The 25,252-nt window shown below is 42.6% G+C and overlaps 1 protein-coding gene across 1 annotated transcript in view; it reads right to left on the bottom strand.

Moving 5' to 3' along the window:
* The window catches only part of FANK1 (fibronectin type III and ankyrin repeat domains 1), a 56,446-nt gene that overhangs the window by 1,382 nt on the left and 29,812 nt on the right, over positions 1–25,252 (bottom strand). Inside the window, exons 6-9 of the mRNA XM_018557587.1 lie at positions 16,971–17,045; positions 13,727–13,792; positions 6,723–6,888; positions 4,536–4,679 (exon numbers count right to left, since the gene is read on the bottom strand). Coding sequence (XP_018413089.1) covers positions 4,536–4,679; positions 6,723–6,888; positions 13,727–13,792; positions 16,971–17,045 — 451 coding nt within the window. The remainder of the gene's footprint in view (positions 1–4,535; positions 4,680–6,722; positions 6,889–13,726; positions 13,793–16,970; positions 17,046–25,252) is intronic.

The raw sequence follows: 25,252 nt of genomic DNA, 5'->3' as shown, positions 1-25,252 counted from the left end.
ACCCCTGACATGATATAGGTCTATATCATTAGAAGAGTGGCATAACTGTTCACAAACTGCAGTTGTGCAAAATATAAATCACTGTCAGACCTCCTGCCTGCAATTTGGACTACTAGTCATGATTGCCCCACTGGTGATGCATACCCATGCTCTCCATGCCACTTATAGGTCCACTAAATGGCTACTTCTAAACCTCTACCCCCATCAGTTTACACAGCAGGCCCATTGTGAGCTCTGTTGTAAACTGATTTATATTGTAAAGTGCTGCACAAACTGTTGGCGCTATATAAATCCTGTATAATTAAAATAATAATGATCTGAACTCTCATCTGGTTTGAGGGAGCTCAGGATTTCATGTATTACACTGGTTGAGCCGAATAAAACTTTTCAAGAAATAAAAAAGTAAACTAAAAGATTTGATTGGATTGGTTCTCTAAAGCCCAATCGTAGCCAGCTTGACAACCAGTTTGTTTAAAACCATGTATTTATAAATGTCTTACTTTATTAGTGAATTGGGCTTCAGCATCAGTCCAAAATCCTCAATGCTGTCTGAGTCTGAAGAGAGAAACTATGCACTCTGTGTAGAAGCCATGGTCTCTCTGCAGCAATCCAATACATGACCTACTGAGTCAGTGTTCAAGCCAGGCAAATCAGCAGAGAAGATGAACTTTGCTGATTGCCTTGTTCCAGCTGTGAGCTATACATTTTAAAACACACTAGTAATCACCTTCATGGTTATAAGCTCCTGGGACCTTCCTTAATAAACCCTCCCTGTCCTAATTGCTAAAAACAAGCTCCTCCCCGTCCCTTAAATCCTTTGCGAACATTTCTCACATGTTCCCATATGTAGTCTTTTGGTTCCTCCCACATATTGCAGTCATCAGTTACACTCCAGCAAGCATTGCTGGATTTGCACATATTACATTGTTTAACAAAAGGGTTTTTGTGTGTAACATTTAACCCAAACCAATTTTTTTTTGCTATACCGTCAATCTGCCCGTCGGTGGTCTGGCCACCCATCTTTAAATATTACATATTCTTAACAAGCCATAATGAGCTTTAAAACGACACCTCATTGACCTCTGTATTTTCCCGCTCTGTGGAGCAATTGGTCCTAAAATGTTTACAGCAGAAGCACTTTTACTTTTAGCAGCTCATTATATTCTGCTCCCCTTTCCAGCAGTCACATGCCAGCCTCCTGATCTCACATATACAGAGCAGGTGCACAGTAAAAGAGGATAGAGCAGGCTGCTGTGAATGACGTGGGCAACTTGTAAAAGTGTTTCTTGTAAAAATTTAGGAATGCATTGCTCAACAATGCAAACAGCTAGAGAGGTCAGTGGGGGTCATTTTAAGGCTCATGTACTACCCGTTAAGAATATGTAAATAAGTGAATATCACTTTAAGATCAACCAATGATCCCTATAAATTGAATGTATTACTCCCACTCCTTCCTCATGTGTAGTTATAAGGGGGCCTCCTATTTTTTTCTTCCTACCTTTACTTTGACTTTCATTAATTATTAACAACTTGGCCCTCCTTTATCCTCTGCTCATGCTTTGGAAACTATGTTCTTATTTTATTACTTTTCATACTTTTCCAATTCAACTGCCTGCTCCATAAACTTTTCTCACTGCATACAATTTTCTTTTCAATCTCGGGAACTGTCCCTTCAGGATATTTTTAACCAATTTCTTATAATGACGACAGCTATTTGCCTGTAAATACTCATCGTAATCAGTGGGTATGTAAAAGATGCTTACTAAGATCTAATTTCCTGTAACCTCTAAAAGATTACTATGGTTTGACTATAGGTGCCAACAAAGTCAAGCTGCCATTCCTTAATATTATCCCCAAAGTGATTTAAATTGCCCCCTATGCTGCCCCATATACAGATGGAATCTGCTCAACACTGTAAAAAATAATAATTTCCCATTTTGGATTACTACATATCCCTTTCCACACCCTCATGAATAGGCACAGATAAAGCAATTTTACAGCCCATCGCCAAATCTCTTCTCTGCTGAATCTACTGGTTGTTAAAGTGTGTAAATTCTAAATCCATTTTTCAGTATGTATGGCATCATTGACAAAAATTGATAAAAAGACGTAGCCAAATTACAGTTACTGTGAGGTCAAGTGCAGTTTAACACAATATCTTCTTCAGAGGCGGCTCTAGAGTTTGCGAGGCCTTAGGTGAAACTTAAACATGAGGCCCCACTCAGGCCCACAATGGAAAAAAAAATGCAAGCAATAAAAAGGAAAAGGTATAAATTGTACATACCAGAGCTCTGTGAGGTCCCACCAGCACCAGGGCCTCACCAGCCTGGTTAAACCAGGGCTCTGTAGGGTCTCACAAGCATGGTTAGACTCCTCAGAGCCCAAGTGAGAATCCGCAAAGCCCTGGTTGAACCAGGGCTCCGCAGGATCTAATCAGGGCTCTTTAGGGTCTCACCAGGGCAATGTGGGGTCTCACCAGGGATATATGGGGTCTCACCAGCCTGGTAAGACCCCACAGAGCCCTGGTGAGACCCCACGGGGCCTGGTGAGACCCTACGGGGCCCTGGTGGAGAGTCTCAGTTTGTCAGCGACAGGGCTGAGAGCTCATAACGTAACCTGGCTGCGAGTTAATGCGCCGACAGGGAAATCTAAGGGCCCGCGAGGCCCTTGGGAGTGCGAGGCCTTAGGCGACCGCCAAATTTGCCTAATTAAAGAGCCGCCTCTGATCTTCCTTATTATAGAAAAACACCAATAGTACAAACATAGGAAACATTGTACCAACACTTCCTGTTACAGGGTGACAACGCTAAGCAACTGTCTTCCAAAAAGCAGCAGCACTGACGTCCTGCAGGGCAAGAGGCTGCCTATCTGCTAGACCTGACAGGCAGCGCAACAGGCAACTTGACAAACTTGCTGCTAATTGCGGGGCAGTGGTATAGTGTTGTCATCTTGCAACAGGAAGTGATGTTATGTGCATATTTGTAGGTAAGAAACTTGACAGTAGATTCGAAGAAAATGATTCACTGTTTATAGTACACTCTGCCTCTGTTGGTATCAGTTACATTGTTTCCAGCTCTCTCTGTGAACTACAGAACACTTTCCCTTTGTTATGAAGAAGAAAACAGGGTAGTAGTCCATATCCAGAGTGAGCAGTGTTTTGTGACAACACTGCTCCATTCATAATATATGGTATGTATGTGAACAATTTTACCCTAGGACAGTGTGTTACTGGCAGGATCACCAACTGAAAATAAAGGAAAGATCCTGAAAAAAGAAAACCACATCTAAGGATATTGGTAAGCTGCAACGTATTACATTTTTATTTTTGGTCTCAATACACTTGAACTAAAAGCAACAGGATTTTTGTATTTGACAGAAAGCAAGGAACCAACAGCGAGTGTCTTACATTAAGAAGACCATTCATTGTGAACGGTCTGCAACACACCTAAAATACTGCATGCCACATAATTCATTGTTTACATCTGTGCGATGTGGTGTGTTACAATGCATGTATGCTGCAGTGTCTTTTGTGGGTACATTGGGGTGCTATTCAAAAGGAATGGCACTGCAATGCACTATATGCATTGCCATGTGTTACCATAACACACCAATTTGAACGACCCTGAAAGTCTGACCACATATTGCTTACGACATGTGAAAATATTGAGTTGTGGGAGACCAGGCCTGAAATTACCATTCCAAAACAGTGACGTTATATGAGAAGGGAACGTTCGATGTAGACAGAGTTCAACAGAAGTTTACCTTTAACAATGTGAAGGCCACAAAAGGAATTGTGAAAGGTTGCATTTGATGGTACTGTGGAGACGATGTACCATGACTCATCTACCTGATATCAAGAGTTCAAAATCAGACATAAAAAGGAGACGATGGTGTTCTTATGATGTATATGGGTAACTACAAGAACAATATAAAAGGAAATACTAAAAATCTCCGGAAAGGTCCTGCAGGCTAGGAACTATTAGAACAAAACAAATACAGATACCGTATTTTTCCGTCTATAAGACGCCCCCATGTATAAGACACCCCCAACTTTTCTTACCCAAAATTCAGAAATCAACATTTTAATCAACATATAATGCAGCACACTTACCTCTGAGTCAATCACGTTATGCTCCGACATTACAGCTCTGGTCACTGGCTACACGTTCCCCCCCCGGCAGCAGCTGCCGTCGGGTACAAAAGATTTATGTGTACTGTAAGATTTATGTTCGGATTACAGAGACAAGATAACAGTTTTCTTCCACTCTCCCCAGCAACAGCTGACGTCCGGTACAAAAGATTTACGATTGGAGGAAGACTTGTCTTGTCTCTACAATCCGAAGTTTCACTCGTGAGACTAGTTTGCAGTGGTATCGTCACTTTCGCAACCGCGGTTCTCCTCTCGGCCCCCGTGTATGAGACGCCCCTCTATTTTTGGGTAAACATTTTAATGAAAAAGTAGCGTCTTATACATGGAAAAATACGGTAATATTTCACTCAGGTCAGACTTTAGCAATAAATACTGTATGAATTACCATCAAGGGGGACTTGCCATCTCGGTCCTTGGCATTGACTTCAGCTCCTGCGCTGATCAAACAACGCGCAACATCTACGTTTCCAGTTACAGCACAAACTCTCATCAGTGGAGTCCAGCGTAAACGCCTGTCTCTGGCATCCACCTAGGAAAAGAGTATATCCACAATAGAAGATGAGCTTCAAAATTAGATAATAATAATAATAATCAGCAACAATAACAGTCTTGAAACATAATAATGATAATAATATATAATAAAGCAGAAGAAGATGTTATACTTACCTGCGTCGGCAACAATTTGTAGAATCTCAGGTTTGTTGCAGAGCAAAGCCACCCAAAAAAATCTTCATATCCAACCTTTCCAGGACTGCTAGATGCCTGGCCCCCTGCCATGATCTGTGGTTCCTCCTGCAAAACCCCCTACCTCCTTACTGGACAACATAGTGGCCGACTTATTGCTATCACCCGCTAGACATGTGCCATTTGTTTCGGAAAAATTTGTTTTTCAGACGAATTTTCGTTATGCGGAGATTCGGATGTATCCAAATTTCTGAATAACAGAAATGACGAATGAAAACGAATCAGAGTTGCGAAAACGGAATTTCGGACGAAATTCATTAACGGAAATCTGCACGCATTTTCGTTTGTGGACGAATTTTCGTTGCAGCAAAGTGGCATTAAAAAAAAAAATTTAAATATCACTTTGCTGCAACGAACGAAATGAAAATTAGTACAGGCTACCGTTAACAATTTTCATCTGAATCCCGAAACGAATTGACTTTCGGACCCCAATCCCGAAAAACGAAATAACGCACAATCCGAATCAAAAGGACAGTAAACTAAATGAATTTTTTGCCGGTGCACATGTCTATCACCTGTTATATGCTGAGAGCGCCGCACTCGGGACGGATCCAGACAATACTATCGAGATCCACCCTGCTGGCTGATTGTCAGCGGGCTCTCCCTATTTAGAGGCAAAGTCAGTTGTGCCTGCCCCCTCCCCCCAGTCAGTGCTGGAGGATTGGAGAGGGGAGGAATCCCTGCAGGGAGTGGTGACTGACAGTCACCGCTCTCTGCAGGGAGATGATCGGGAAAGTGAGGGAGCGGCGGGATGTTTTTGCTCACTTCCCGATCAATAGAGCCGACGTGTGACAGTTTCAATATCACATGTTGGCTCTAACTATGAGTGTAGATCACTCACCTCATAATTCTCCTTTTACTTTGATTATGGCACGCATTAGTTGTGGTGACGTTTCAATAAACTTTTGCAACGTCACAACATTTATTTCAGTCCAGAGTTGCATTCGTTTTTCACCAAGATCTTGTAGTGATGATGGAAGAGTCGGACGACTGCGTAAAGTCTTCTCCAGCACATCACAAAGACTCTCAATGGGGTTAATGTCTGGACTCTGTGGTGGCCAATCCATGTGTGACAATGACGTCTCATGCTCCCTGAACCAGTCTTTCACAATATGAGCCCAATTACTCCTGCCATCGTCATCTTGAAATATGTCCGTGCCATCAGGGAAGAAAAAAAAAAAATACATTGATGGGGACATAACATATAAAACATTAATCACTGCAGTCATTATCCAGTAGAAGGTACTATTTGCTTAGCTAAATTTAAGTGGTGAGTTTTTGGTTTTCTTTAGCCAGACAGTGTACATTTCTGCTCTGTATTTAGCAGTTTGCCTCCAGTTTTGCAATAATAATAATAATAATAATCAGAATGATAATAAAGACAAGTTACTAGGAGCAGAAAAACTATGCTTGAAGTGTAGAAATAATACAACTAATCGTAAGTATTTAATGGTGCCAATGGCTTTGTAAAACAAACAAACATGTTTATATGAAGGACACTATCTGTTGCTCTTCCATACATGAATATAATAGACCACCCAAGACCTCTCCATTAAAAAATGTCCACCACTGGTCTGCCACTGTAGCCATTTCAGGGTGTCTCATTGGGCCAGTTGGGTCTTTGGATATTTAGATGAGAAGTGAACTCCATGCTGAAGGTGACAGAACTGAGGACTCCAATTGGGAAATGTTACCACTGGAGTATCTGAGAAATAAAACAAGCCAGTGGACAATTCAACTCACTGGTGTCTGCACATAACTAAAATGGCAGATTGGGTGACCAACTGCACCAGTCTTAAGTGACTCCATCTACTGTCAGGAACTGTACCTCAGAGCCATGTTTAATCATCCACTGAACGACCTTCACATGACCACCATCAACCGCCCAGTGCATGGCAGTGCAGCCACTCTTATCCTGGTTCTCCCATGATGCTCCTTGTTCCTTTAGATACTTCCCAACATCCAGATGGCCGGAGAAGCAGGCCAGCATCATACTGCAAAGACAAAAAAAAACTCAGATGTTACATGTTTATCTCCCCCTATGTACTGTGAAAAAAAATGACCGGCGCTCACATGATTCTCCATAATGCACAAATCACCAGAGTAAAAATAATAGTTGATTATGTTTATGGTGGACAGAATTCATACACCACATGAGCTATTCAGATCAATCTAGAAGCAAGAAGATCATTTGAATGAAAGAGGTAGCATATACCTCCATTCACAACAAAGATGATAACTAAAACTAACTAAAGAAATCTAAAGCTGCCCCATGCAAACAGATGAAATACAAGAGCTGCTTTACCTGCCAAATGATTTTTGTCCATTCAGTCCTAAGAATTACACAGTTTTGCAACAAAACACCACCCTTTCTAGCAGGGCAGAAGACCTACTTTCTCTGTGCTGCAGTTAAGACTTTCGGTCCAACCGCACGGTGGCTGGTATGTGGTGCCCAACACTGACAATGCGCCAATCTTGGCATATTGTTTTTTTTGTCACAAGTGACATTTCATTCAGTTCTATGGGCACATCAGGGTGCAAGGAGGTTGTTCCACGTCGCATCCCACAGCGCTGAGAAAAAAAAAAAGGCGGCGGCATGCAATACTTTTTTCAGCTCACACCGCCACCACATTCCCACCGCAACCCAGTGGTGTGGATGGTGCCCATCCGTGATGAGGCAAACTGCATCCAGCGCAGCCCTGATGCATGCGGTGTAAATGGACTCTTACAGGTCTTGTCCCTCCTCCAGCCTGCAACTGGACAGAGAAAAGAGAAGCAGCAGACAGATGAGCTCATCTCTCTGTTGTCTCGCCCCACGTCTCTTGTTAGCACACAAGAACTGCAGCACAACTGGCTGGCTCCTTATGCTGCTTCTCACTTTCCTTGTCTAAATTCTGCTATACAAGGACTGCATGAGGCTAAAACCAAGTCAATTTCAGGTACCTGTATTGCTTGCTTTAAAAAAATACATTCAATTATATATTAATGAATGCTGAGCTGCATTCATTTGTGTCTTTTAGATCTGCCTGGAGTTTGAAACCCAACCATGGCTTTGCAGGCCTATACTTTACAGTGGGGATTTCCTTCAAGGAAGTAATTTTATACTGATTTTACAGGTGTCTATACAGGTAAGAAGACGTATAAAATGTGTGCTTGCCATTCTAGGCCTGATGGGTTTTTAGTCTGCATTATAAATCTGAACACAATTTGCTCTTTTTCATGTAGAAGTTGCTTTGCTGCCAGGAAGGAAGATGAGTTCCCTGTACTGAAATAAAAACATGCACTGCAGTTTTCTGGGTGCTGCTGGAAAAAGAACAGGTTTACAGGAAGGCGAGAGAACATTGGCGGAGCCGAGTGATGTTCCCGTGGTCAGGCTCTCTATCACTTGTTTACTAAACACCTGATAGGGAATAATCTCTGAAGACACATGGCTGGCCATGTGAGCTAAACATACAATTTTGCTGCAGGGAACCCGGGCTGTCTGTTCTATCTGGAGCACAGTGTTCCGTCTCACTATATTGATGTAGAAAGGTGAAGTGCAGTAGATAACACTTGGGTATATTGTATGTGCATACCATCAGCAGCTGGACAGCGACAAGTCCCAGCACACCTGAGACGGAAAAGATATATTAAAGTGGACCTAGTATTGGATATACACTGAGTGGCCAGATTATTATGACCACCCCATCAGTACTTCGTTGGGCCACCTCGTGACTCCACGAGATGTTGAAAGGTGATGCGAGGAATCTGACACTGCACTGTTGCCCTTCTGTTGTCTTGTACCAGTCTTGCCACTCTCCGTTCTGCCCTAACATTGACTAGTCGCTGACGGCCACAATTCGCACGTTCAGACCCAGATTTTCGGCTGACAGTCCAGTCTTTAAACACTTTAACAACAGCTGCTCTTGAACATTTAACAAATTCTGCTGTTTTGCCGATACTCGCGCCATGGCTCCGAGCGCCAACAATCATCCCACGTTCAAAGGCTGTTAAATCGCGTTGTTTACCCGTATCTTCAGAAAAAAAATCACTTCTACTGTCGTGGTAAACAACCTGCTTCCCTATTTATAATGGTCTGGCTCTCTAGCAACTTCAGCGCCAAATTATAGCTAATTATAGCTAATTTGCCTACAAACGTCAGGTGGTCATAATAATCTGGCCACTCAGTGTATTTCTTATGTGATGTTTATGTGCCTGAGAATGCCTCCATCTGCTTTTCTCTCAAGACTCAAGACTGAGATGCCACTGAGATGATCAGATATGACACAAATCCTGGCGTCTTTTTTTGGTTGCTTTCATAGATGACTGACATAGATAAGCCCCTGCTGCATTCTCTCACCTTGTGACTTGATAAGCCCCTGCTGCATTCTCTCACCTTGTGACTTGCTGCACAGTTTTTAAGTACAGGCTGATGACTGGGGGAGAGAAGACGAAGGATATGATACATCCTGTTTGCAGCAGACCTATGACCAGGGCCATCCCTATAGGCCGCCGGAGGCATTGGTAGAGCGGGGGAGGAGGGGTTGTGGTGGTGGTCATTGGGTGCTGCCGACAGTACTGGGGGGGTGGCGATGGGTGCTGCTGATAGTGCTGAGTGGGTGCTTTGCAGTGGATGTGTTGGGAATGTCCATGGCATCTCTGTCTGGTCCCGCCCAGCTCACTGACATAACTGGTTGCCAGGAGCTCAGCGGGACGCCAGTCAGAACGTCCCACTCACCTCCCTGGCGACTGACGACATCAGTGAGCTGGGCGGGAAGCCGGGCAGAGCATCACAGGTTGCTCTTAGCAACCTAGGAAGCTGTGGCCACCCCTCTGCCGCCCCCTGATGACATGTCGCCTGAGGCTGCCTTATTATAGGGACAGCACTGCCTATGAGATCATCTCAGCCTAGGCAAAGTCACATGACTGGAGACAAAAGGACTGCTTTTTCAAATGAAAACCGTAAAAGATTTTTTGATGAGTGACACGCTTTCTATATATTGTATATTATACAAAGTTTTAGGGCTTTATTCAAACTATCTGGTCCATTGCTGTGCGTTTAACGTACATGTGCTATGTTGCGCATGATGGTCCCTGTGTTAAGGCAGCATATTCAAATGAATAGGCTGCCAAAGGACTGGACCTGTACTATTTTTATGTAACGCAGAGCACCACAACGTAATATTGAATTAGTGAGTGTCGCGGTGCACTGTAACAATGATGCATTGCTTCAGTGCATTAATAAATGGCAGTGTAACACACTAACATATGTAATGCATACCACAAGGCATAGGTGGAAATAAGCTATAAAGCATCGGAAAGGCCCACTTTGAAGCTAAACTCCTGGCAAAAATTAAAATGTACTTTAAATGTACTGTTTAGATTCGTCATTACATTATTTCACTGTTACAAAGAAACTACCATAAACTCTACATTCCAACAATAGCTGAACTTTAGCTGTCTGAATGTGATAAATTACTGAAATGGATCCATCTATAAAAATGAAAATGCTCAGAGGTCCAGCAGCCCTGAAACTGCACAGCCACCAGACTACAAGGCTAACCGATATACAGCCGTGTTTAATAAAGTACTGCAAAGTGCTTATAATCCATAGCCATTTGTATTATTTTCTATACTGTTGTCAGAGGACGGAGAATGAAAAATTCAGTGTTCTGCTATTCAGAGACCTGGGGACTTGTACATTCCACTTTGACTTACTAAAGAAGCTGTATAATGAAGACACACTATACATTTCATCTTTCCTGCTTAAAGTGTACCTGCACTAAATTCTACCAAAGGATAATGACATAAGGATGTTATAGTGAATCTGTGGCCAAGTTACTGACATTCAAGTATCTGCCCTGCACGTCCGTGCGGGTGTCCGTAATTGTACGCCGACAGGATGGATCCTGCCTGCGTCCAAGCCAGGACACCCGCACAAACCTGCACTTGGGGTGAGCGTAGGGCGGCGTATGGCCACACACTCCCGTAGAGAAGGACGGGGGCTGCGTACTAATAACACACAGCACCTGTCCTTCCCGGGAACTGCCCGATACGGCTGTGCACGGAGCTGTACGTGGCGGCTTTTTCTCGTGTGAATGAGGCCTAAAACCAGCCCTCTGTAGCAGCAGTCATTGGGGGGCAATATATCATTGACACTCATATGAAAGACACTGCAGTTGGGTTCCAATTGGCCTCTCAGCACCCAACTTCAAATTCTTTGTTATACATTTTGAGAATTAATTGCTGCATAACGCCTGCAGTTACAAAGGCTTGTTTTAAAGCTCTTTTACTGTTCGTTAAGAATATGTAAACATATTTGAATTTGCATAGCCTGTTCCCCAGGTTCACGAAAGTGCCTGCACTTACCTTATGACGTCTTCTAGAACAAAAATTTGTATAAGAAACCCACACATCCCTGCTGCCCTGTTCACCCACCTTAGCCCTGAGAAATAAGTTATGTTCAGAGGTTAATTAGGGAAAATGACCCTCCCTCTGTCCACATGATATCGCTAAGACCTGGTGAATGGCCAACCAGGCACCCAGGGCTGCATTGTGAAAAAAAAGTGAAGAGATTCAAATGCTCCCCCATACACAGAAGCATTTGGCACTTCACAGGGATCCAACTGAGGGCAACGGGGAAATGTGGTGTAGCGAAGTATAAGCATAGAATAGACTTTGCTATCAAGTGATCCTCTTACTTTGCACTGAATAAGCAAAGTACAATTCCAGCTTTGGACAGAGAAAAGGCCTGTTAGATTGGCTTTGGGTTTGTGTCGATTGAGTCAGTTTGACATTAGTTGGAGATTAATAGGAATGCAAAACCAATTTGAAGAGAGCAAAAGCACCTAGACACAGGCTGAAAGGAAAGCTCAGAACCTCAGATATCTATTTCTTGGGAAAATGTGTGTGTGGTCACTGGGACGGGGGGATAGATGGTATGAAGATATGAACAGCACTAGTGTTTACTTCTAAGCCAGATTCAATTGTCTTAAGAGAAACATAGTGGTTAGCATTGCTGACCGCTCACTCTGAAAATTTTAACTGCCTGGCTGTCATTCTGACCTTCTGGCATGAACACGGCGAGTCACTGACCCAAATCAAGTATCCAGGTAAAGTTTTCGGACTTTTCTATGGTTTTCCCATCTACATGCCTGTTCTGTATCACTCAATACAGTGGTACCTCGGTTAACGAACTATGCTCCACGATTCTGGTCGCGAACCGAATTGGTCGGGAACGGAATCAAACTGTGATCAGACCGCCATCTCGACTAGAGGAAGCCACGACCACGTGTCAGAGTGGGGAAGATGGCTGCGGTTGTGTTTGTCACCGATGCGGAGTTCGCGAACGGAAGCTAACCGAACTGTTCGCGAACATAAGCGTTCATGAACCGAGGTACCACTGTATAATGGAGCCACAGGGTGTGAAGGGAAGAATGGAGAAGTGAGTGGAAGAGTGGAGCCAATCACGTAAAGCACAGAGCCTGCAATTTGGCAAAGTACAACCTCTGCTCGCTGTATGCGCATGTACACACACAACTTAGTGTCTAATGTTCATTAGTTGGTCACACTGCAGTAGAATCATGAAGATCTCTGCATAAAAGTATATCGTAAATGTATTCTTTACTTTGTATTGAGTCTCTTACCGTCTGCTCAAAACTAATTTAAATTACACTAAATATTTTATCAGCTCCATATCCAGGAAGCCAACACTGTAGACAAATCAATTTGATGTACCAGCATGTCTGTAAGTAAATGGTTTGTCATACAATATGTACATTGTTATCTAAAACACACAGATTGTGCTTCCTATGAATAGACAAACAAGCTGACTGACACATTTCTACTATTCCATCTGCTGCAAACTCTATATCAGATGTATCGGCCAGCTGTAGTGCATGAAATCAAATTCCATACCAATAAATACTCCCCATACTATTTGCTGCCTTGTTGCCCTCTGCTTCCTTCTGCTTGCACAGGTACTTTTAGAATCCACTACATGGCAAGAATATGCACTGAGTTTATAGGGAGGATATTCAATAGAAGGAACATTCCGTAGATACAGCTGTGCTGGGCTCCTTTGCAGTTGCTTCTCAAACCTTTGATCACATCACACAAATAAAAGATGACGTCACACATGTAAAAGGAAATTTTGTATCATCTGCAAAACAATTCAAATGCTTTGTAGAGCACCCGGCAGACGCGGATGATGAAGACACCGGCACATATACCACTTTTGCAAATTTTCATATGGCAAGTGCCTTAGACATCAACTGAAGAATAATTCACTGGCCTTGTCTTCTTACAAACAAAATGCAGCTCTGTCCTATCTTTTACATGTATTAAATACTTTTATTTAATAATTAAAAGGTTTGGATCAAGCAATAGTGCCCCTCATTTGCCACACAAAACAATCCGTGATAAAGTACATGTTTGTATGCCAGACAGCTCGGGCCATAAGAGGTTCTCTATTTTGAGGCCAAAGATAGGTCAGTGGGCCAGTAGCCCCCATTAAAATAAATGTCTCACCTAATATTGTGGGAGTCCCAAATGGACTGTTGCACGGTAGCATCATCACCAAATATCACTCCAAATCTCCTGTGGCTTGCAGTCAGAGGCAGCAGTGCCATAAATCTCACTCTGCAGATGTACAGCTATGAGGAGCACATAGGCACCCTCACATAGCAGAAAATGCTGTGTGAGGGTGCCTATGTGCTCCTCATAGCTGTTTTCAGGAGGATTCTAGACAGAAGGTACATGGTTGAGGTATTACAAAAGGCACACTGAACATTTTTCAACGTTCCGTATAATACAGAAACTTTTCATTTTCTGAGTTCAGTCGGTAACACGTACCTGTTCTTTCCACTTCCGTTTTCCCGGGGTACATCTGCTCCATATTCAACCAGTAACTTTACCAGTCTAGGAAAACACAGCAAGACAAGCAGCTCAGCCAGAAATATATATCACATTTCACAACACAAAGATTCCCACTGGAATTAATGCAACATTAATCTTTACTATTGAAAAAGAGTGTAAGAGTTTAAACAATATACATCGTCCAGCAAAGTATTTCTTTCAATTTTTGCCCAAGCCTGTACAGTCATCATGTTTCCAGACAGCTGGCCCTAACTCTCCCAGCTCTGCTTCCCTGAACTTTTGGTTGAGTACATGACCACAAGGGGCAGAGAAGTCTACAGCAGCTGTCTACTAGCTTAGAGAATGGAGGAGGGAAGAACGGGGAGCAGGGGAGTGGCTTGCCTTTCTGTGCCGCCATGTTTGTGGAAACACATACAGCCTACCAACACACACAAGGGTGGCTCCACGGGATTCTGCAAGGGAAAGGAGCCACCTAAAAAACAGGATATCAGAGCCAGTGCTCATGGGACCAGCTGATTCTGCCGAAAGCCTTCTGGCAAGACTTGAGCTGCTTGCTTTTCTCTTCCAATATATGGTTTCAGCCTCTGAAACCCATTGACATCTATGGGAAATCAGTGAGTGTGTGAGGCTGTAAGTAGCTAAGATGATCCAAGTGTTGCCACTGTCTCAGAAAAATTCAAAAGTCTCCCTAAAATGGGATACTGTTTGGAGGTTAGGCCCCTGCCATTTGTCATCAACAGCTACTCCTGTTAGAAATCTACTCAATACAAACAGATTTTTTTATTTTTTTTTAGCATATCAATTTTCATTATTATTATTGCAGGTTACATAGTGAGGAGACATTTTCATGAAGAAAGCAGAATGTGTTCACAACATGTGGTGAGGATAAAATACAGGACCATATACATTGCCACAAATTTAACATGCGTGTGTGGCATAGGGAACTTCACCTTAAGATATGTAGTCCATAGATCGCTATGTGAAAACAGGAATAAGGAAATCATCAATTCAAAGAAAGATTAAGAAAAAGATAGATATCAATACTGTAACTGATCCTGGATCATTCAAGTGAATGTTCTGATGAAAGGAAATCGCTGGATTAGTGGAAGGGGGGAGAGATTGTAGAACCACTTTTGTGTAGAGAGGGCCTAAGGAATGTCGGGGAGTCTTAAGGATGATCAGAGAACATCTAGTGCTCCAAGGGATCCGTCAAGTTTGGTGCGGAGAAACCATGAGGAGTATTGGAAGGTAGTCATAATATCCTGTAATTGATGTGCAGTGAGTTCAGACGTTAAATACCTGGACCAGATATCGAAGAATCTACCCGTGTGATGAAGATCGAACTGTGCGCTTAGTTTATCCAGTAGCACGAGTCTGTGAATTATGATATTGAATGTACTCCGTGTGGGCGGAGTAGGAGACAGCCAGTCGGTCAATATGGCCTTCTTCGCACTTAAGCTGCAGAGGTGTTCCCAGCGAGTGAGGGAGGGACACGGTGTGACAGAGTCTGGGGAAGGGGAGTGAAATAGGCAGATGTCAGGGGAAGGCATTCTCTGTCCGTCCGATTTCGTATTCATGGAGGCAATGATTTCAGTCCATAGGGATTGGATAAAGGGACATGGCCATATAAGGTGGGTTAGGTCAGGCAGCGGTAATTGGCATTCTGGACAATGGGTCAACCAGCCTGGAGGGTTATTGGCCGAGTTAAAGTTGAAGCCATAATAGGCTCTGTGTAGAACAGATTTTTATACTATCCATGGAAGCCAAATTCAGCAGACTTTTAATTTTAATTTAGGGTTTTTGGAGGATCAGGATTAACAGCAGTTAAAGCCTTTCACTGCCATTTAAACAAGAAGGATGAACAATAAACCCAATAATGTACCCTAAAATAGTCATAATGCATTGCCGTTAGAGTACACCTTAAGGACTAATAATAATAATAATATATAGAAATGAACTGCGCCGATAAGCAAGCTAACACCTACACGGCACTGGAATGTACACCCAATGTGAATGTGAAAAATAAATAACTAAATGTGCCGAGCTACAACAATGAGCAAAAGTATATGAATCAGATGTGAATTCTGTAAATGTTTAAAAATCTGAAGAGGTCCATATATAAGCACAATAGGGATAAATATTTCTTGTTCCTTCACCAAATGCACCACACCAGATATAGGAGTGCTCACCTTATTGATAGACCCCAACAAAAGGTCAGATCAGGCAATTCCCTTCTTAACCAGGGGAGGGGGCCCTCAGCTCCAATCGCTCACAGATGTCCTCCAATGGTATAATCAGACCAGCAGACAGATCTGTATATCACTTCTTTACAAACAATAACCTCCAATCTGTATCGATCTGTAGGCCTCCTCAGTATACAAATGTCAATACCAGGATCGTATTATCCAAAAAGACAAAGCGAACACCATAGCGCGTACCATCCAAACAGAGAAGGATTTATTATAAGAAAATTACTTAGAGATCAATGTGATGTCAAATGCTCCACCCTTATATTGTTTTTCTGTATTGCTCATTGTTGTAGCTCGGCACATTTAGCTATTTATTTTACACCTTAAGGACTACTTAAAAAAAAAAAAAAGTTTAAAGACTTCAAAAAGCTTCTTTTCACATTTGTATGTTGACAACCAACTGGTAGCTTTTATGTTCCTTGTGCAGGCAAGAAAATGATAGAATCCCAAGAGCAGCTGACATTTTTCTTATCCTCATGATCTAAATCAGTCCCACCGTGTTAGAGGTATAAGACATGTGATGTGTCCAGTAATTAAAGTCCATTCTACTGATGCTGGATAGACATTTGGGGATATGCATGTCCAAGCTGGTAGCTGCCATGAATTACATTTTATTTTTTTCTCCCTGGTTACAAAATAAAGATAAAGCGATCCTAAGGACACCAGATCTCGGTAGGATGAGGCCTTCTGAATGTGCCCCGCCCCCCCCGGCACCTTTCCGCATTAGCGCAGTACTCTCCAGCTATCTTTGCCAGACCCCATACCACCAATAACTGGAACCAGCTGCACCAATTACATAACATTCCTCCTGCTATCCTCCCACACATAGATTTACTGTATGCAAAGATTTCACCTGGGCAGAATCATTGCTGAAAACTGGATAGGAATATATACTGCTCCCGCACTTTCTGACTCAGATAACAATAGGAATTGAATGGCAGAATGGAATAAAATGCGTAAAAAAACTCTACCCGAGATATCCTTTCTGTGCAGCCACCATAAGGGGAGTGAAGCTCAGCTTATCAGGAATATCCACTTTCACTTGCCTGTAATGGAAGACACATCACAATATAAACATTCAGGATTCCAAAAATAATGCAGTAAAATGTATTTCTACTAGTAATGGTGCACCCATACGCAAACATCAAATATAAATTAATATTGACAATCCCAACTGCCCAGCTACCATTAGCATTGCCATTGTGATGCCCACATTTATCGTCCATGTGACTGTCATTGTATCGACCACATATCACCACAATCGCCTATATATTTTCACATTTGCACATGTATTACCACAGTTAAGGGCAGTGTCATCTTTGTAAGAGTTAAGACCAAGTCAGCCATGTTTATTTGGGAGACATATTACTACAGTTTTACCACCCTGCATGCTTGCGACTAATAAACTGGGTACCTAAAAGTGCGATTTTGGAAATGCCCCTAATTTGGTGTCATTTCCCCTGCAGAATCTCAGACTCACAGGGCTATAAAAGTCCCCAGGTATGCTCATGACCACATTGTGCGGGCACAGTCTGTTAGTAATTGTGATGTTCACTCTGATGAATAGTAATTCATGTTTATACCTCGCTTTCAATACATCATCTTCATGTATATATGTGAAAAGAAGGAGTAGAAATAACAGTAAAACTGCCACAAAACAGACATTTCTAGTATTTTGCAAATCAGTAATTAAGATCAGGAAATGTCTCACCCTTTACCACTATATAAATGTGTCTGGGACCACAAAATGATACGTCTTTATGTTGTGGAGAATGTAAAATGGGTGGGTCTCATTAGTTTGGCAAGAGAAAACTGGGCAGGGCTGACACCACTTAGTCCACAAAATGTTGTGTGTTGTAATCCCACAACAGGACTTATGAACGGAGTGTGTTTCTGGCAGATCAATAGGTATTCTTCTGTACTTGCAGGTCTTTAAAGCAGAACTACACCCTCCTACAGCCAGGCAAAGTGTTATATATATATAAAAACAGAGCTATGCTAAAATTACACCTTCTTATTCTTTACAACCAAGGAAGGTGCCATCTTAGCCTCTATGTGGATTGCTATTGCCATGGTGCTGTGCATGTGATCAGTTATGACACATAATATGTGGGCACCAGCCTTTTGAGGACTTGCACGATTGGTTGAGAGCGGAAATAAGCACACTGGCATCCTTGACAGAGGGCATGCCTTGAAATACCTCTGTTGGGAGACAGTTAAATTGGTGGGTCTAGTTCCCCTTTAAATGAATGAAACATGGGGAAATGTGCGTAATTTGTTCTGTCACACACTTTAACTATATTTTCACAGAGGAGGTAGCTGTTCCCAGCATTTTATAATTAACACAAGGAAATTATCATACCGAGTGCTGCATTAGCAAAAAAAATTGTCTCAGGTGACTGAATTTTTCCAGTTTGTGTACTTAAAGAGACCCTGTCAATAACTTGAAAAAATTGCAGATGGAAGCATAGAAAAATCAAGTATTTTAAATGCTTACTTGGAATCTTGTTCTTTTCCATAAATTATTTTTGTACTCCATTGCAATGTGATATTGAACTTGCTAGAAAATCTGACTACTCCAGAAGAGTCCATTTTCATAGCACAGCCACGCCTTCCTTGCATGTCATAGGCCTTTCCTGCTCTGGAAGGTTCTAAATTACTCTCTGTGCTGGCCCAACTTCATTTTTTTTAATCCGTTTTTTTTTATGTAGCTGCTGGGGGAAATTGGGTATATAATAAAGCAACCATCCCCAAAATGCAGTCCCCGGGCTGGATGTGGCCCTTAGCTTGCATTTATTCGGCCCTTCGGACACTATCCATACCACTGACACCAACAACGAGACACTATTCCTACCACTGACAGAAGTGATGGGGCATAATTCCTGTTCCTAACAACACAAATGGGGTAGAATTCCTCCCACCGACACCAACGACAGGGCGCTATTCCTCCCACTGACACCATAGATGGGGCGCTATTCCTCCCACTGACACCATCGATGAGGCACTATTCCTCCCACTGACACCATCGATGGGGCACTATTCCTCCCACTGACACCAACGATGGGCCACTATTCCTCCCTCAATTATATCAGCAACGGGCCACTATTCCTCCCCCCCAGATATCTACAATGGGTCACTATTTCTCCCATGGACACCATTGATGGGGCACTATTCCTCCCAATGAATATCAATGATTGGGAATGGTTTCTCCCACAGACACCATAGATAGGGCACTATTCCTGCCACAGATCCCAATTCAACTTTGCCTTTTTTTTTTTTTTTTTTTTACTGCTGCTGGTGCTGGGACATTTTCCACTCCCAAATGGCTGCAGTCTGGTCCCTCAAGTGAAAAAGACAGTGAACTGGGGACCCCAGCTATAGAGTGTTACTTGGGTCACAAATCTAAATCTCCTAGAGCTCCTGACATCACATCCAAGATGGCAGTGCCCGGTAGCAGTCTCAAGTCTTTTGGATACAGGGTAGGCTTTAACAGGTCAATAATATGCAAAAAAATACATTACCGGTATATGCAAATCTAATCTATGAGAAGATTTTTGGATGTCTATACAGGGGAGGCGTTAATAAGCCAATCATAAGCATAAAATATGTTAAATGCAAAAATAATCTTATGGTAAGATTTTTGCTGAAATGAAAGGCCTAGCAGCTAGATCTCTTTAAAGAAAAAAAAAAATGATGTGAGCCAAACAGTTTATCAATATTTGCATGTTAGCATGAACACAATCTGGTACTGGTCTTGCTGCTCTTTCTAGAAATCAAAGTATACAGTGCCAGCTTTGAAATGAACATTTTATAATGACCCTCCTACAAAAGGAAAGAAATACGGCATCATAAATGAGAAATAGTTCCTCATAAAACAGGATGGTGGACGGGATTCCTCTGTGGAGTGGAAGTGGATGGAGAAGAGGCGCGGAAGGGTATGATATAGTGCTCTCACATGTTATACAATGCAGACTTATTCCGCTGCAAGGAGACTACCACATACAGCACAATTCACACTCTTTACGTCAAGGTGCAAGTCTGACATCTCGAGGTGTTTAAACTGCCTCTACAATTCATAATGTTTGGTAATGCATGTTAATATGCTATAATGTGATTACAGAAATAATTCTTATACCTCCTGAAAAAACATCAAGCAAGATTCCCAACAAGTTTTGTATTTTTCAAAACTATGAATAAAAAAGGACAGAGCAATATAATGAGAATACATTATCCAGAAAGTGGAAGTAATAAACAGCTGCTGTATAAATGCTGCACTCACCTGGAATACCACCTACAGTCACCGAGGAACACTGCTACACTGTCAGAGACTCCACCGTTCCATTCAAAAAAATAAACATTATAAGCTGTGTGAAGACATGGTCATCAGTTTATGTGTTGTGTGTGCTTTGGTGCTGGGTTATTTTTAAGTATGTTATACTGTGTAACCTGTTTATCAAAAGACTGTCAGCACCAACACCCCCCACCACCACCACCCCCTTTAGTTCCCTTTGCACTCCAAGGAGCACAGGTCAATGACATTCTCCTGCATCTGGCCAGACTCCTGCTGTGACTGTCTGGGCGGGGTTGTGCAGCCAATGCCTGGGGAGGACAGGGTGTATGTGATGGGATTATAATCTTATCTGATCACTTTCTGGATAAAAAGGTTGCACAGTTGCTCAATAAAGCAGAGTTTGTTTGAGCCTACACTTGGTTCCGGCTAGTGATTGGGGGGAAACTGGAAGCTAAAGATCACTGGGCTGCAGCATCTCCTCAGCAAGGAAGACTACAGCGGCGGACATACTCATCCTGAGTACTGGAGTCCGTCATATGCTGGTCCCCATGTGATCATATTATTGGGACATTTATCTTAAAACCCAACTCCGGGTAATTTTTAAAGTAGAATTCCGGGTAATTTTTTTAATTATTATTAACTCTTGCAGTGGGGCTACTCCCGCACTGCAAGGATTAACTGCTCATTTTGAAGGGTTAATGAAACTGGAAAAAAAAATTACCTGGAGTACTCCTTAACCTTTTTGCTGCCAGCGACGTATACGTCGCTGGCAGCGGGCCCCTTTAAACAGACTAAAGATACCGGGACTCTAGTTACATGTGTAAAGCGATTCTGGCAGCTGAGCTGAAGTGCGCCCCCACCTGACACCTCCGGCTTGTTTCCCAAGCTCCGCTGCCCCTCCTGCGGGCCTGGGACAGGCATGTCGGGTGTCGGCGGGAAGCAGGGAAGGACACCGACGAATATCCGTTTGCCAATCTCCTCCCGCTCTATGGGACCAGAAGCGACGCTGATTGAAACACTTCCGGTCCCTCAGCTGTCATTACTTGGCTGCAGAAGCCAGGCAATAAGCTATTGGAGCACGATCCCAAGAGAAGGCTCAATGATATCACCCTTGTCTTGAGGAAACAGCCACAAGCCAGTCTAAAAGCTAGCCATAATACCCATCAATTCTTTTCGTTCAACCTGCGGGCTGAACGAAAAAAAAATTGACCAGATTCCTCCATCAACACAAAAAGCGTGTCGATCGAGGAATCCCGCTGTTTAAATTGTATTCTGACAGGGGCTGCCGCCACATATCAGAATACCAGATCTGAGCGGGCAGTTCATTGTCTGCCGGCTCTGATCAATTGAACATTTTCCAGCCGGCTCCTTCCATCGAGGAATGCCGGCTGAAAGGAAGCCGACGGCCCCACACACTGTGCGAATTTTAGCCGGTACATTCAAAACCTAGGCACCTTAAGATCAGCGACTTATTTTTGTCCAATGTTTTATCTTTTCTTATTTTTACTTAAAATGTCCTAATATTGAGGAAGGAGGCTACAAAAGTAAAACAAGGATTTTTTTTTCCCCAATCAGAAATAATTGCAGGTGCAAAAAGATTTTTTTTTTCTTATTCTAGCAGTAGGATAACCAAAGTGTCTTTAGATTTCCCATGGCTGTGGCACTTTACGTAGGCTTCGGTCAGCTGGCTGACAGAGTTCAAACAGATAGGGGTAATTGCAGTATCCATTTTGTCCAGCAAATATGCAGATTACCAATGGCAACCACTAAAAATCTGGGTCAGTAGAGAAATACACAGCAATGTGCTAATTGAATACATTATGCTTGGTACTCACGGAAATAAAAAATCAGGCTGGGTACCTATGGTACTGAAAAGGTCTCGAGCATAATGTGCAACTTATAATACAGCTGTGTTTGCTGAACACATGAAATAACAGGAAGGACGGAAGGACACATTAAAAACAGAAACGGTCTAACACTTACAAGACACATCACTTTTATATTCACAAAGAAGACCTCCAGTATTCTGTGAAATTTAAATGCCACCAAAACTGTAGGTAGAAAGGTTAATTGGCAAAGTCACTGCAACGCTTCTCTCTCTGTTAAGAGGTTTGACAGTACAAAAAAAGAGAAAAGAATTTGAAAATCGGTACAAATTCTCTGAGTCAGCAGGAAAACATTGCTTGTCGTTGAAGGAGACTGATATAAATGTTTTTAATGTAACGTGAATGCATGCTAAGTAATGATTAAGTGTAACACTTACAGGTTTTTATTACCTCTCAGAGAGATCACAGTACTCCCCCTGACAATGAGCAATTACAGGCGATTCGTTGAAAGCAATCAGTGAGCGACTGATACTATCCTGCAAACAATGCAGCTGTGCGGATATCAAAAGCTCACTCAGGCCTCGTTCACACCAGATACATATTCAAGGAGCTGGCTGATAAGAGGCCGCACCGATTCTGGCCAGATTGCACTGCATCGTATTGCGGCCGGCTCACTATGTTGTGGGGCAGGAGGGGGCATGGTGGTCCATTGAAGTGAATGGCACCGTAGCCATGCCCTCAAGCACTATTTTGTTCGGACCGCATGCCCTGTGATCCTGTGCGGCCGGAGGGCGTGGCTACAGTGCCATTCACTTCAATGGACCACCACGCCCCCTCCTGCCCCACAACATACTGAGCTGGCCCCAATGCGATGCAGTGCAATCTGGCCAGAATCGGGCCGGAGCGCACTATGTCTGGTGTGAACGAGGCTTCAAACTGCCCAGTGTTGTAAAATCTATTACAGTCAGAATCCTGACAGGATCACTGGGAGTGTAGTTCCTAAAGACAATGCTGTATAAATTCTTCTCCCTTTGTCTCTGCTACCTGTATTAGCAGCTAGGATCACAATTCTAAGGAAGATTTAACTCTTTCGCTGGCAGAGCTTTTTTTTTTTGTTTCCTTTTTTTTTCCATATGTTAAATTGCACTTCTTAGGCTGGAAGATTACTTAAAACCACCAAACATTTTATATTTTCTGAAATCACAGACTCAGTAGAATAAAATAAAGTGATACAAAAGGTGGTAGCTGTGTGGTAATGAGTTGTTTGAGAAAGTAATAGTACGGTGGTTCGGTTGAGGCGGGATAGGCTTCGCCTAAAGGTAGACAATGTAGGAGATAGCCGGACAGGTTGGGGTAGGGGGGTTCTAGAGGATGGGAGAGACTCCAGAAAAGCCCTGGATGCGAGCAGGGAGGAGTTAATAAGGGAGCCAGAGGGTGATACTTTGAGACAATGTTGAAGATACAGTATAGCCAGGGGCAGAGTTGTGGATGGCTTTGCAAGTGGTTGTTAATATTTAGAATGTTATCCTTTGGGCTATTGAAAGCCAGTGGGGGGGATTGACAGAGGGGGGTTGCAGACACTGAGTGGTTGGTTGAGTGGATCAGCCTGGCAGCAGCGTTCATGACAGAGTGCAGGGGGGATAGCCTGTGTAGAGGTAAGTCAATGAGGAAGGAGTTGCAAAAGTCAAGACAAGAGATAACAAGTGAGTGGATGAGTAGCTTTGTTGTTTCATTGGTTAGGAAGGGGTGTATTTTGGAGATGTAATGAAAGGGAAGGCGGCAGGATTTGGATAGCGATTGCATATGTGGCACACAGGTGAGGTCAGAGTCAAGGATGCCACCTAGCACCTTGGCATGGGGGGGACGTAGGGATAGTTGTGTTATCAATCTCAATGGAAAATTGAGATTATATTTCCTCCCCGCACGGGGGGGAGGAAATATCATGAGCTCAGTTTTCAAAAGATTGCGTTTTAAAGAAGTGTTGTGACATCCAGACTGATATGTCAGTTAATTAATTAGTGAAGCGCAAGGGACAACAAGGGGGCGAGTTGTGGAGTGAAAAGATATTTGAGTGTCATCAGCATAGAGATGGTATTGGAAGCCATGTGAGGTTACATCTGATTGGTGGTTAGTTTTCTGTATATGAGCCAGGAAGCATGCGGGGGGGTGTTTGGGAACACCATCCTACATCACAAGCAGCGTACAGGGGTTTCCAAATTATATACAAAATGGATTGGGGTGGACTAGTCCACAAATGTCTCTATGAAAATGGAGATACTGAGCAGCCAAGCTGCGCTTTTTGCGTGCATTGCAAAGTTTAATTATTAGGAAAGCATTAAGTGGTAATGGCATCAACAATAATTTTCATTATTTTAGAATTGTTCTTTTGTTAATACAGAATTGATTAGAAAACTGTACAAAGCATTCCTGGACATCATGCAGGGGGATTTGTTATTATTCAGGGATTTGAAATGACATTGGGAAACCTCTTAAAACACAATGATATTTCTAATATCTGTAACATGTGCGCACAGATTTCCACTGTTCTATAATCTGCATTTCTGAAAGTTAAAAGGGAAAATGGAAGCTACAATTCCGAATTTTATAATGAAACTCATCTACATTTAATCCACAAAATTGTCCCCTCTGGGTGCTTCTAAGTGCCGCTGCGGAGATAATGCAGAAAGAGGTCAGTGTGAAAATTACAAAAGGTTACCAGCAAAACTTTTAGAAAAGTTCCCAGATGTTCACTCTCCATATTTAAGTGATGGCATATCAGGCTGAAACATTAAGCTGAAAGTGAGAGAGAACATATTCAAGGAGCTGGCTGATAAGAGGCTGTACATTTTTAATCCACCTGAACTCGCTGCATTTAACATAGGAACTATATAGTGTAACCTAGGATCATAAAGTCCAGCAATTAAAAGGAGAACTGTACTTTTGAAATGCCATTTTGATATATCCGGGGATACCCAGAAACTCTGCAAATAATGTCTGTTACCGCTGCCTTTCCTGTGCTTTGGAAGCAATCACCCTTATCCCAGGTCTGTATAAACACTACATTGTTTACCATCACCTTGTCTGCACTCTAACTGCAGACCAGACTAAAAAAAAAAAAAAAAAAAAAACACAAGAA

Source organism: Nanorana parkeri, unplaced genomic scaffold (assembly GCF_000935625.1).
Source record: "Nanorana parkeri isolate BGI_ZX_2015 unplaced genomic scaffold, ASM93562v1 scaffold2, whole genome shotgun sequence".
Taxonomy (NCBI): domain Eukaryota; kingdom Metazoa; phylum Chordata; class Amphibia; order Anura; family Dicroglossidae; genus Nanorana; species Nanorana parkeri.
The sequence above is the reverse complement of the archived record's forward strand: the minus strand, read 5'-3'. Positions and strand labels throughout refer to the sequence as shown.